This window comes from Natator depressus, chromosome 23 (genome assembly GCF_965152275.1).
Source record: "Natator depressus isolate rNatDep1 chromosome 23, rNatDep2.hap1, whole genome shotgun sequence".
NCBI lineage: Eukaryota > Metazoa > Chordata > Testudines > Cheloniidae > Natator > Natator depressus.
Window position 1 is genome coordinate 7,284,840 of NC_134256.1, and position 11,571 is coordinate 7,296,410.

The 11,571-nt window shown below is 47.3% G+C and overlaps 1 protein-coding gene across 2 annotated transcripts in view; it reads right to left on the minus strand.

Moving 5' to 3' along the window:
* Positions 1–11,571, minus strand: part of CLPTM1 (CLPTM1 regulator of GABA type A receptor forward trafficking) — a 46,824-nt gene extending 35,253 nt beyond the window's left edge. The window contains exons 1-3 of one of the 2 annotated variants that reach the window (XM_074937276.1): positions 11,448–11,559; positions 10,750–10,862; positions 2,275–2,398 (exon numbers count right to left, since the gene is read on the minus strand). In XM_074937276.1, coding sequence (XP_074793377.1) covers positions 2,275–2,398; positions 10,750–10,862; positions 11,448–11,498 — 288 coding nt within the window. In that variant the 5' untranslated portion in view covers positions 11,499–11,559. Of the gene's footprint in view, positions 1–2,274; positions 2,399–10,749; positions 10,866–11,447 lie in introns of both variants that reach the window. The other variant, XM_074937275.1, reaches the window with a different exon arrangement.

Sequence of the window (11,571 nt, forward strand, 5' to 3'; positions counted from 1 at the left end):
CTTCTCATTCCCACTTTACTCCTGGGGGAATTCTGAGCCACTGCACATGCACAGAATTCATGCCACCCCAGATTTCTTTGCTTCCCTGGAGAAAAATGACTTTCTGACAGGGAAGCAAAGGGAATCCACAAGAGCGGTCATGCAACTCCCCAGCAGGATGTTTTGGGTGCCCAGGGCAGCCAGCAGAGAGAAATCACTGTGGGGCAGAAGGCAGGACTGGGGAAGACCCAGCTGGTGGCACCTACCCTGTGCTGGGCTCAACTGCTAAACCCGGCTGGGCTGGGGAGGATGGGACTTCCTCTTCCACTGCACAGCATCCAGGACTGGGTCAGACCCACCCCCAGATTTCTCCCCAGTCTGCAGGAAGCTCTGCAAACACTCTCTCCCGCTCCCTTCCTGTGCCCATTACTCATCAGCTGCAGGGGGAGGGATCACTGTACAGGGAGTTGCTCCCCCATCCACCCAACCCCCATGCATCCAGACTCCCTCATACCCTGCCCTCCCCCCCGCACCTGGATCCCCACCACACTGAGCCCCACTCCCCCAGCATCTGGACTCCCCCCATTGAACCCCTTACACCCAGACCTCCCTGCTGAGCTCTATTCCACACACCCCCAGACCCCCCACCCCCACTGAGCTCCAACTACCTTCACCTGGACACCCCCTGCAGTCCCATTACCCTTGCACCCAGAACCCCCCACAATCTCATGCTCCAGATCCCCCACCCCCCGGCACCCAGATCTCCCACTCAGCTGCGTGCACCCAGATTGCCCCACACAGAACCCTCTCAACCCACACCAGGATCCCCCCATGCTAAGCTGCTCCACACTTGGATCTTGCCGAGCTGAGCCTGCCTGCCCATACCTGGTGCACCTGGCACAGAGGCAGGGCCTTGGGGTGTTTCTGGGGCAGGCCCGGTCCTTGCGCTGTATCAGGGTAGGATGCAGCCTCACCGCTGAGTCTGGGTCACAGGGAGGAGCTGCAGAGTGATCTCCCACCTCTATGCAGCCAGTGACCTGTGGTCCCCAATGCCATGCTGGAGCCTCCACATTTATTTGATAAATAAAATTTGCAGTATTTTAAAATAGTGTGCAGAATTTTAAAATATTTGTATTTTTTTGGCGCAGAACGCCCTCAGGAGTACCACTTCAATTCCCCATCCGAGAGCCAGGCCTGGGTTTTCTAGCTGCTGCCTAGCGTTCCTACAAGTGCTGCTCCCTTCAACTCATCATCTAGACCTCTGCAGCAGCTTGCCCTGTTGGCTAGCTGATCACCTCTCAGGTGCACTGACACTCAAACTGCCCTGCCCTCACAGGGACAATCCCAGTAGTTGCAGCAGCTCCCACCTGGCCATACCCAAGAGGGACAGGAAGGTATCTGGGCTAGTTTATATGCAGGAGAGGAAGGGTTGCTAGGTTTCCTCCATGCCAACCTTCAGCACCAAGGAAAAAGGCTACTCAGGAAGTGGTCCTTGCCCTGGGAGAAGTCCAATATGGAGAGAGAGGAGCAGTGACTATGTAGCAGGCTGGGATTTGGAGACACCCTTGGGAGCAGAAGAAAGGGAAATGAACTCCCCACCCTAGATGCTATCCATGGCAAAATCCCAGTGGGAATTGGAACTGGGCCCACATAACTCAGCCCGAGTTCACTCCAATCAGAACACACTGAAAAAATGCCCTTACCTTTGGAATTCATCAGCTGCACAAAGCCAAATGTACCAAAGCATGATCCCCCTCACCCCCCACACAGCCCTTTCCTCCCAAACCCTTCCCAGAAACACTCTCCCTACCACGTCCCCCTTCCCAGAATCAGCCCTCTCCCCTCCACTGCATCATTCACTTTTTCCAAGGTTTTTTTTTTTTTTTTTTTTAAGGAAAGCTGAGATTCTGGAACAAGTCTGGGTGGATTCTGCAATTGCGTGCAACATAGGAGACCTGTATTGCCCTTCAAGAGCATCTTGAGGATTTTGGCCTGCGTCAGATCCAGGGATGGCAAGACTGAATTAGTGTGAGATGGTATCACTTTCCAAGTAGGAGAACTGAGGTGACGTGAGTTACACCAGATCACATAGTGGCAGTGCAGAGTTCATTTCCCAGGGTTCTAGTCTCAGTGCTCTGCCCCAAGCACTAATGATGATCCTTCTGGGACAGGTTGATACAGACACCTGGACCACAGGTCATATTTACCCTACATCTGAGATTGGCCGTAACAACTGAGTGGCTACCCCTACTCAGAACCTGGGTCAGCTAACAGGCCTGCTCCTTTCACCATTACCATTAAAGTGTCTTTAGGGAAGAGGTTGCGGCTCGGAACGCGGGATGCTCCGCCAGTGCTAATCTGATCCTGTGGTGCCGGCCCACGACGGAACCAACTGCTGATGGCCCAGATGATAAAGATCCTATGGAAGAAAGAGGGGGAGTGAATTAACACTGACATTTTACCCAGTCCTTTCTGCCACAGCCAAATGCCCCCTTAATCACATAACAGAAGCCCCATACACCAAGCCTACAACTGAAATGATGACAGATCTGTTAGGAGGACTGTGCTCGCTGTACAGCCAGCCAGCTCCATACGGAAGAAGCTTTCGCTGGTTTCTCTCGGTCACATCACTTTCTCAGACTTACAGCCTGTGGTCATGAGGCCCAGCCAGGGCAAACTGGTTCTGTGCCAGTTCACGGTTACAGACTCCTGCTGAACAACACTATGAAAAACTGACCAGTCTGTGTGGGAAACTAAAACCAAGTACACTCAGTGCATGCCATTGATACACACAGCTGGGTCAGGAGAGCTGGGAGAACACCCAGTGAGATGAAGGGGCCATTTCACACCTTTGCAAGCCTCATATGGGTGTGCAGAACACTGACCCCTACGTTAGGCTCCAATAAGGGGTCTCAAGTGTCTCTCCCCACTTGCTGTCTCTAGCTGGTAGATGTACTCTTCATAGCCCCTCTACCACCACTTTCCCTCCGCCCTCTGGCCCTTCTAGTCGTACCATGGCATAGAGAGGCTGGACAGAGTTGGTAGCTGAGAAGCAGCAAGGTGTGCCCAGCAGGAGGCTCCCATATGGCCCAGCCCCACAGGTGCCCCTTAGTCATAACCTCTTCACTATCACCACCACTTCAAGATAACACCAAGGTAAATTCACTGGCAAACAACTTAAAAGCAGAACAACAGTTGCCTTGTGCCCTACAAGGCTCTGAACGGGGGGCTACATTTGTAGTTCCTGGTTTTCAGAAGTTTTAAGTTTAGCTTTCCTTCACATTCTGGAAGGGTACAAGGCAGCATTCACCAGGCAACCTGAACTCTGCATTAACAAACCTCTTCGGTGGTCCAAATAGTCCATGAAAAGGCCACATACGTGAGAGTTCCCCAATGAATTCTCACACCATTCGACAGAGCAAGGCAACAGAGTAAGTGAGAATTTACTGGGATACAAAGACCACAGAAGTTGGCAGTGATGTCAGCTTTTAGTTAAGTACCCCAAACCTAAATGCACATATGGAAGCCTGTGCTGATGCTCGAAAATAAACTATAGCAATACCAGGGACTAAGAGAAGCCTTAATCACACAGAGAAATCTGCAGTACTGGATCCCTATACAGTATATTCCAAGGCCAGAGTGGACCACTGTGATCAACTAGTCTAACCTCCTGTAAGGCACAAGCCAGAGAACTGCCCCAAGTTAATTCCTTTTGAACTACAGCTTAACAAAAAAACGCTACTCAGCCCTCTGAGCTAAGAGAGGGCATGCCAAGTAGATATTACAACGGATTTTGTACACTTAACACTGAAACAGCTAACTCTAGGTGCTGCACATTTCCAAGTGGAAAGTCCTTGCTGACACCCCTTCTGCAAGCTAATTTGCCTTAATAAGTTGAAAAGTTAACAGTTCCAATCCTTTCAAGGTTCAGTACCGAAGAGGTATGCCAGTTACAATACTAAGCGCCATAGCCAAGTTACAGTGAAGACTTCATGGGTAGGAATTTATTTTCTAGAGCAGCTAGTCACAAAAAACTTGTCAAAAACGTGTTAAGGATACAGAACCAAGAGAGGTAGGACATTTCAGGCACTGAATGTGCGTGCTGAAATTTGTGTCCTGCAAGACTTGCATCTACTCTGAGTGCCACATTCCAACCTCAACTTCTTTAGCAGACCAGCCCAAGTCAGCCCCCTCTGAGTCACTGGGCTGAATTCCCACATCGGCTCTGTTGAATGTAAGCTTCCACCCTTGCCTTTCTAGGCCTCTGCTCTACTCTCACCTCATCTGCTGTCCCCACCCTCACTTTGCAACAGTGCAAGCCCCAGGGTACAACTACAACGTGATTAAAAAACCACAACACCAAGTCTCAGAGCTCAAGTCAGCTGGCTCAGGATCATGGTCTCAGGCTGTGGGACTAAAAATAGTGTAGACCGACAGGAGCCTGGGCTCTGAGACCCTCTCCCCTTCTGGAGTTTTATAACCCTGCAGTCCAAGCCCCTGAGCCTAAGTCAGCTGATGTGCCAGTGGTGGATGTGCCAGGGGTCCTTTATTGCAGTGTAGACATACCCTCAGAGCCCCTACTGTTCCACATGCCAGCCTGGCCCATGCATGGAACAACCCTCCAACTCTCATACCTCTGCAACTAGGAGATAGGTTTGCTTGAATCCCTGGATTTTTCAGGAAAGCAAAGGGGCCGAAGATTTAGTTCTCTTTCCTGGCTCAGTGAATCTTTTCCCTGGCCCACAGGCTGGAAACTGAGCTGTGATCACTCCTGAGGGGAGTCTGCCAAAGCGGATGAGAGTCAGAGCATCCCATGAAAGAGTAAGAACATGATCCTGGTGGTGTCAGGGAAAAAATAAATGCATCTCCTTTTTGAGAAAGTGGCATGGGGAGGTGGCTTATTTTGACGAGGCTGGGCGCTTTGTAGTTGGAAGGCCAGGGCACGAAGTGCCTATGAGGCTAAAAAAGGGTGGGGTGGGGCAGATGGGGGGAGAGCTTCTTAGAAACTGGTGGGTAGGGGAAGCCACAGGCGAGTTTGGATTCTGCAGCCTCTCGTGGAGATCCTTAGTCTGCTGCCCACTACAGCCATGTCAGAGCCACCTTAAGGTGGCTGACAGGGGAGCACAATGCTGCCAGGTGCTGGATATACAGAGACTCGAGGGCAGGGTGGAGAGCAAGTGAAGTCCCCAAGCCTGTGAGCTGTAGCAGGACAAGACAAAGCACAAAGGGAATGTGTACAAGATGAAAAACAGCAGCTGTGGCGACTGCTCATCCTGCTGATCAGAACGGTCTCACTGGTCCCTCATGCTTCCCCATCAGTTTCTGGAATCCACCTGTTGTGTCATGTCTGTCTTTGACTGTAATCTCTTTGGGGGCAAGAACATTAATCGATTCCAAGGCCACAAGGGACCGTTGTGATCATCCAGTCTGACCTTCCGTATACAACAGGCCAGAGAACTGCCCCAAAACCATTGCTAGAACAGAGCTTTTAGAAAAACATCCCGATTTAAAAATAGTCAGTGATGGAGATGCCCAACCCTTGGTAAATTGTTCCAATGGTTAATTACTCTCACTGGCCCAATCAGAATTTGTCTAGCTTCAACTTCCAGTTATTGGATCACGTTAGACCTTTCACTGCTAAACTGAAGAGCCCATTATTAAATATTTGTTCCCCATGTAGGTATTTATAGACTAATCAAATCACCCCTTATGCGCCTCTTTATTAAGCTAAATAGATTGAGCTCATCGAGTCTCGTTACTAGACATGGCTTAACCAGGAGATCTTCAATGATCTAAAACTCAAAAGAGAGTCCTACAAAAAGTGGAAACTCGGTCAAATTATAAAGGGTGAATACAAATAAACAACACAAGTATGTAGGGACAAAAGTAGAAAAGCTAAGGCACAAAACGAGATCAAACTAGCTAGGGACATAAAAGGAAACAGGAAAAACATTTTACAAATACATTAGAAGCAAGAGGAAGACCAAGGACAGAGTAGACCAGTTACTCAATGAGGGGGAGAAAGACAATAACAGAAAATGTGGAAATGGCAGAGGTGCCTAATGACTTCTTTGTTTCAGTTTTCACCAAGAAGGTTGGTGACGACTGGACATCTAACATAGTGAATGCCAGTGAAAATGAGGTAGGATCACAGTTTAAAATAGGGAAAGAACAAGTCAAAAATTACTAAGACAAGTTAGAGGTCTTCAAATCACCAGGGCCTGATGAAATGCATCCTAGAATACTCAAGGAGCTGACTGAGGAGATATCTGAGCCATTAGCAACTATCTTTGAAAAGTCATGGAAGACGGGAGACATTCCAGAAGACTAGAAAAGGGCAAATATAGGGCCAATCTATAAAAAGGGAAATAAGGACAACCCAGGGAATTACAGCCAGTCAGCTTAACTTCTGTACCCAGAAAGATAATGGAAGAAATAATTAAGCAACCAATTTGCAAACACCTAGAAGATAAGGTGATAAGTAACAGTCAGCATGGATTTGTCAAGAACAAATTATGCCAAACCAACCTGATAGCTTTCTTTGACAGGGTAACAAGCCTTGTGGATAGGGGGGAAGCGGTAGATGTGGCATATCTTGACTTTAGTAAGGCCTTTGATACTGTCTTGCATGACCTTCTCATAAACTAGGGAAATACAACCTAGATGAAGCTACTATAAGGTGGGTGCATAACTGGTTGGAAAATCATTCCCAAAGCGTAGTTATCAGTGGTTCACAGTCATGCTGGAAGGGCATAACTAGTGGGGTCCTGAAGGGATCAGTTCTGGGTCCAGTTCTGTTCAATATCTTCATCGATGATTTAGATAATGGCATAGAGTACACTTACAAAGGACGATACCAAGCTGGGAGGGGTTGCAAGTGCTTTGGAGGATAGGATTAAAATTCAAAATCATCTGGACAAACTGGAGAAATGGTCTGAAGTAAGTAGGACGAAATTCAATAAGGACAAATGCAAAGTACTCCACTTAGGAAGGAACAATCAGTGGCACACATACAAAATGGGAAATGACTGCTTAGGAAGGAGTACTGTGGAAAGAGATCTGGGGGTCAGTGGATCACAAGCTAAATATGAGTCAACAGTGTAACGCTGTTGCAAAAAAACCAATCATTCTGGGATGTATTAGCAGGAGTATTCAGAGTAACAGCCATGTTAGTCTGTATTCGCAAAAAGAAAAGGAGTACTTGTGGCACCTTAGAGACTAACCAATTTATTTGAGCATAAATTGGTTAGTCTCTAAGGTGCCACAAGTACTCCTTTTCTTTTAGCAGGAGTATTGTAAGCAAGACACGAGAAGTAATTCTTCCCCTCTACTCCACGCAGATTAGGTCTCAGCTGGAGTATTGTGTCCAGTTCCGGGTACCACATTTCAGGAAAGATGTGGACAAATTGGAGAAAGTCCAGAAAACAGCAACAAAAATTATTAAAAGTCTAGAAAACATGACTTACGAGGGAAGACAGGGGGAAAAAAAGGGTTTGTTTAGTCTAGAAAAGAGAAGACAGAGGGGACAAAACAGTTTTCAAGTACATGGAAAAGTACATGGTTTTTACGAGGAGGGAGAAAAATTGTTCTCCTGAATCTCTGAGGATAGGACAAGAAGTAATGGGCTTAAATTGCAGCAAGGGCGGTTTAGGTTGGACATTAGGAAAAACTTCCTAACTGTCAGGGTGGTTAAACACTGGAATAAATTGCCTAGGGAGGTTGTGGAATCTCCATCATTGGAGATTTTTAAGAGCAGGTTGGACAAACACCTGCCAGGGATGGTCTAGATAATAATTAGTCCTGCCTTGAGTGCAGGGGACTGGACTAGATGACCTCTAGAGGTCCCTTCCAGTTCTGTGATTCTATGACTTGTAGGTTCTATAGGTTTGTATTGTTTTGTTTTTGAGTGCAGTTATGTAACAACAAAAATCTACCTTTTAGAGATGTAATTTCATGATAAAAAGATTGCATTATGGTACTTGTATGAGGTGAATTGAAAAATACTATTTCTTTTATCATTTTTACAGTTCAAATATTTGAAATAATAAAAAGTGAGCACTGTACACTTTGTATTCTGTGTTGTAATTTAAATCAACATGTAGAAAAACATCCAAAAATAGTTAATAGAATACCAATTGAAATTTATTAACAATGCAATTAAAACTGTGATTAATCACAATTAATTCTTCCGAGTTAATCACGTCAATTAACTGCAATTAATCGACAGCCCTATTTTTAATCTCTCCTCATAGGGAAGCCGTTCTATACCCCTAATAATTTTTGTTGCCCTTCACTGTATCTTTTCCAATTCTAATATCTCTTTTTAGTAATGGAGCGACCAGATCAGCAAACTGTATTCAAAACATGGGCATACCATGGATTAATATAGAGGCATTATGATATTTTCTGTTTTATTGTCTATCCCTTTACTAATAGTTCCTAACACTGTGAGCTTTTTTGACTGCTGCAGCACATTGAGCAGATGTTTTCAGAGAACTACCCACAATATCTCCAAGATCTCTTTCTTGAATGGTAACAGCTAATTTAGATCCTATCATTTTGTATGTATAGTTGGGATTATGTTTTCCCATGTGCATTACTTTGCACTTAACATTGAATTTTACCTGCCACTTTGATGCCCAGTCATCCAGTTTAGTGAGATCCCTTTATAACTCTTCGCAGTCGGCTTTGGACTGACTTATTTTGAGTAATTTTGTATCATCCGCAAATTTTACCACCTTTTTCCAGATCATTTATTAATCTGTTGAACAGCACTAGTTGCTATGCAGACCCCGCAGGACATTGCTATTTACCTCTCTCCATTCTGAAAACTGACCATTTATTCCTACCCTTTGTTTCCTATTTTTTAAACCAGTTAATGATCCATGAGAGGACCTTCCCTCTTATCCCATGACTGCTTACTTTGCCTAAGAGTCTTTGGTGAGGGACTTTGTCAAAGGCTTTCTGGAAGTCTAAGTATACTGTATCCACTGGATCCCCCTTATTGACATGTTTGTTGATCCCCTTCAAAGAATTTTAATAAACTAGTGAGGCATGATTTCCATTTATAAAAGCCATGTTGACTCTTCCCACAACAAAGCATGTTCACCTATGTGTCTGATAATTCTGTTCTTCACTATAGTTTCAACCAATCTGCCTGGTACAGAAGTTAGGTTTTACTGGCTGTAATTGCCAGGATCGCCTCTCCAGCTTGGAGTTTAATTTAAGACTGTTAGCCTGGGAACCTGTCTAAAATAGAAGCCTGTTCCAGTCTTAAATGAATGACGTTAATTTAGAAGCATGGCAGGGGCCTACACCAGCCTGGAAAGATTTACAGACTAGACAAAGACTTGTTCTAACTCTGGGGACTGGGAGCTGAACAGCATCAAGCTGCATAGGAATCTTTAACTTAAGCTATTTCCGTTCCCACGGGACTTATATTTTATTTTTCCCCTGTATTTCCAATGCTCCTGACTCTACATCTTTCCTCTTCAAAATATTAGAGCCCACAACTCTCAATTCACACACATTAAACTGCTCTCATCATCACCACCACCAATAGTAAAAATCTCATCTGAAGCTGATCATGTATGTCAATATATATACACAAACACACACACACACACATATATATATATATATACACACACACACACTCTTTCACAATGGCCATGCAAAAGTTAAGAATTTTTTTTAAACTCTACTGCAACTGCAAAACCTCCAGCAGCAATTTCTTTCAGGTTAGCAATTAACCTGATTAACCCACATTCTTTCCACACACTGGCTGCTGTGAAGCCTTCCTGTTCCCAAGAAAACTGAGCAGATTTAGCTAGAACTGTCTGCAGCCACAGAAACAGGACACTTGGCTCTCTCCAGCCACGTTTTGACCAGTGCTGTTCACTCAGATTCTGGATGTCCTGGAACGATACTCTACCCAACCCATACTTTATCTCCTCCTTCAGTGCTGCTGAAGGCTAGTTGAGAACATTAACATCTACTTAGAGAAGGGCAGGATGCTCACTGCTCTAGTGGAAACATCTCTTCGGACTCCGCTTAAAAGCTCTCACTTGATGCCGACAGTCTCTCCAGTGACTGACTAATATCTAAATTTCCATTTTTGGTTATGACAATGGAAAAGACATTCCGAAGTAGCTCAATGCCTCACACTCACAACTAGGGCTGTGACCTGGGTATGTCACAGATTACCAGGTGCCTGTGCCAATACTAGATCATGAGGCATTAGTCTCTCAACTAGAGTGCATGGTAGAGTGAAAAAGCTGAGCTCAGGTGGCTTTGTTCTTCTCCCTTCCACCTGGAGAAGTCCCAGAGACTAGTGTTAGGCAATGTTCAATAGGTGCCCAAGAAATCTCAGATGTGGAGGACTGCAGCATTCTATGTGATATGAAACTGGTGGCAGAGCTGACGGATGAAGAGTTTAACTGTGGGTGAAGTGCGATCAGTAAACAGATGACCCCAAATTTATATCTTTGTCTCAGCCCAGAAAATGTGTTGCTCTTGCAGCAGTGGCTGGGCTGTGGGTTTCTGAGGAGACCAGAGGAGTGGGAGTTTTTAGTTGTCCATGTTTCCTTCCTGAATGGCGGTTTTTAAAAGAGGTTGGGATCTGTTGCTGTTTTGTTATTAAATGTATTTGTAATAACTGTCAGAGCACCTACAGCCAGGGGCAAGGGATTCAGAGGCCAAATTTAAATTAACATCATGCTTTTAATACGTGATGAGAAGAGGGCAGCTGGGGAATCAGCCAGGGCTCACCTGAACAACACTCCTTTGATGACCTGCCAGGCATTGGGAGCTTGTTGCTGGGGCTGGTTCTGCTGCTGGGTCTCTGCAGTCGGGGCCCCCGCTGCGGTTCCATTACTCGTTACCTGCTTTGGAGGGAGGAGTGGAGACGGGCTGGTAAGCAGCAGGTTATCTTGTATTGCTGGTGGAAAACGCTCACATGGTGGGCAGTGCCAGGTGGTTTCCCCAGCTGTCTACGCAGGGCAAGCCCCCATCCAGGGCCGCCGCGGGGAGCCCAGAGCCCCAGTCTGGACCCAGCAGGGGGAAACAACACGAAGGCTCCCATGGATGAAGGGCCCGGGCCATAGCGGAAGGGATTGGGCAGCCCGGGGAGAGGAGGCTGGGAGCGGAGTCGGGGCAGCCTGGCGAGGAAGGGGACTGAGGGGCTCAGGAAGCGGGGCGCGGAGGGGGGAGGCTGGGGAGGGGAGGGGGCGTCCGAGGACCGGAGCCGAGCCCCGCGTGGCAAGGGCGGGAGGAGGCGGGAAGCAGAGCTGGGACCAGCCTAGGGACGCGGGGGGTGGCGGAGCCGAGCCCGGCCAGGGGAGGCAGGGAGCGGAGCCGGCCCGGCGAGCGGAGCCGAACCCGTGGGGAGCCGTTGAGGGGCCGGGGAACCGACCCCGGCCCAGGAAGGGGAGGCTCCAGGGCCCGGCGACGCTCCACGGCGCCGCTACCTGCTCCGGGCCGGAACCAGGAAGCACCGCCACTGTCTCCGGCGCCGCCATCTTGCTGCGCCGATACCTCCGCTGTTCTCGCGAGAAGCTGCTCCCAGGCCCGCCCCTTTTGCGGATCATATGA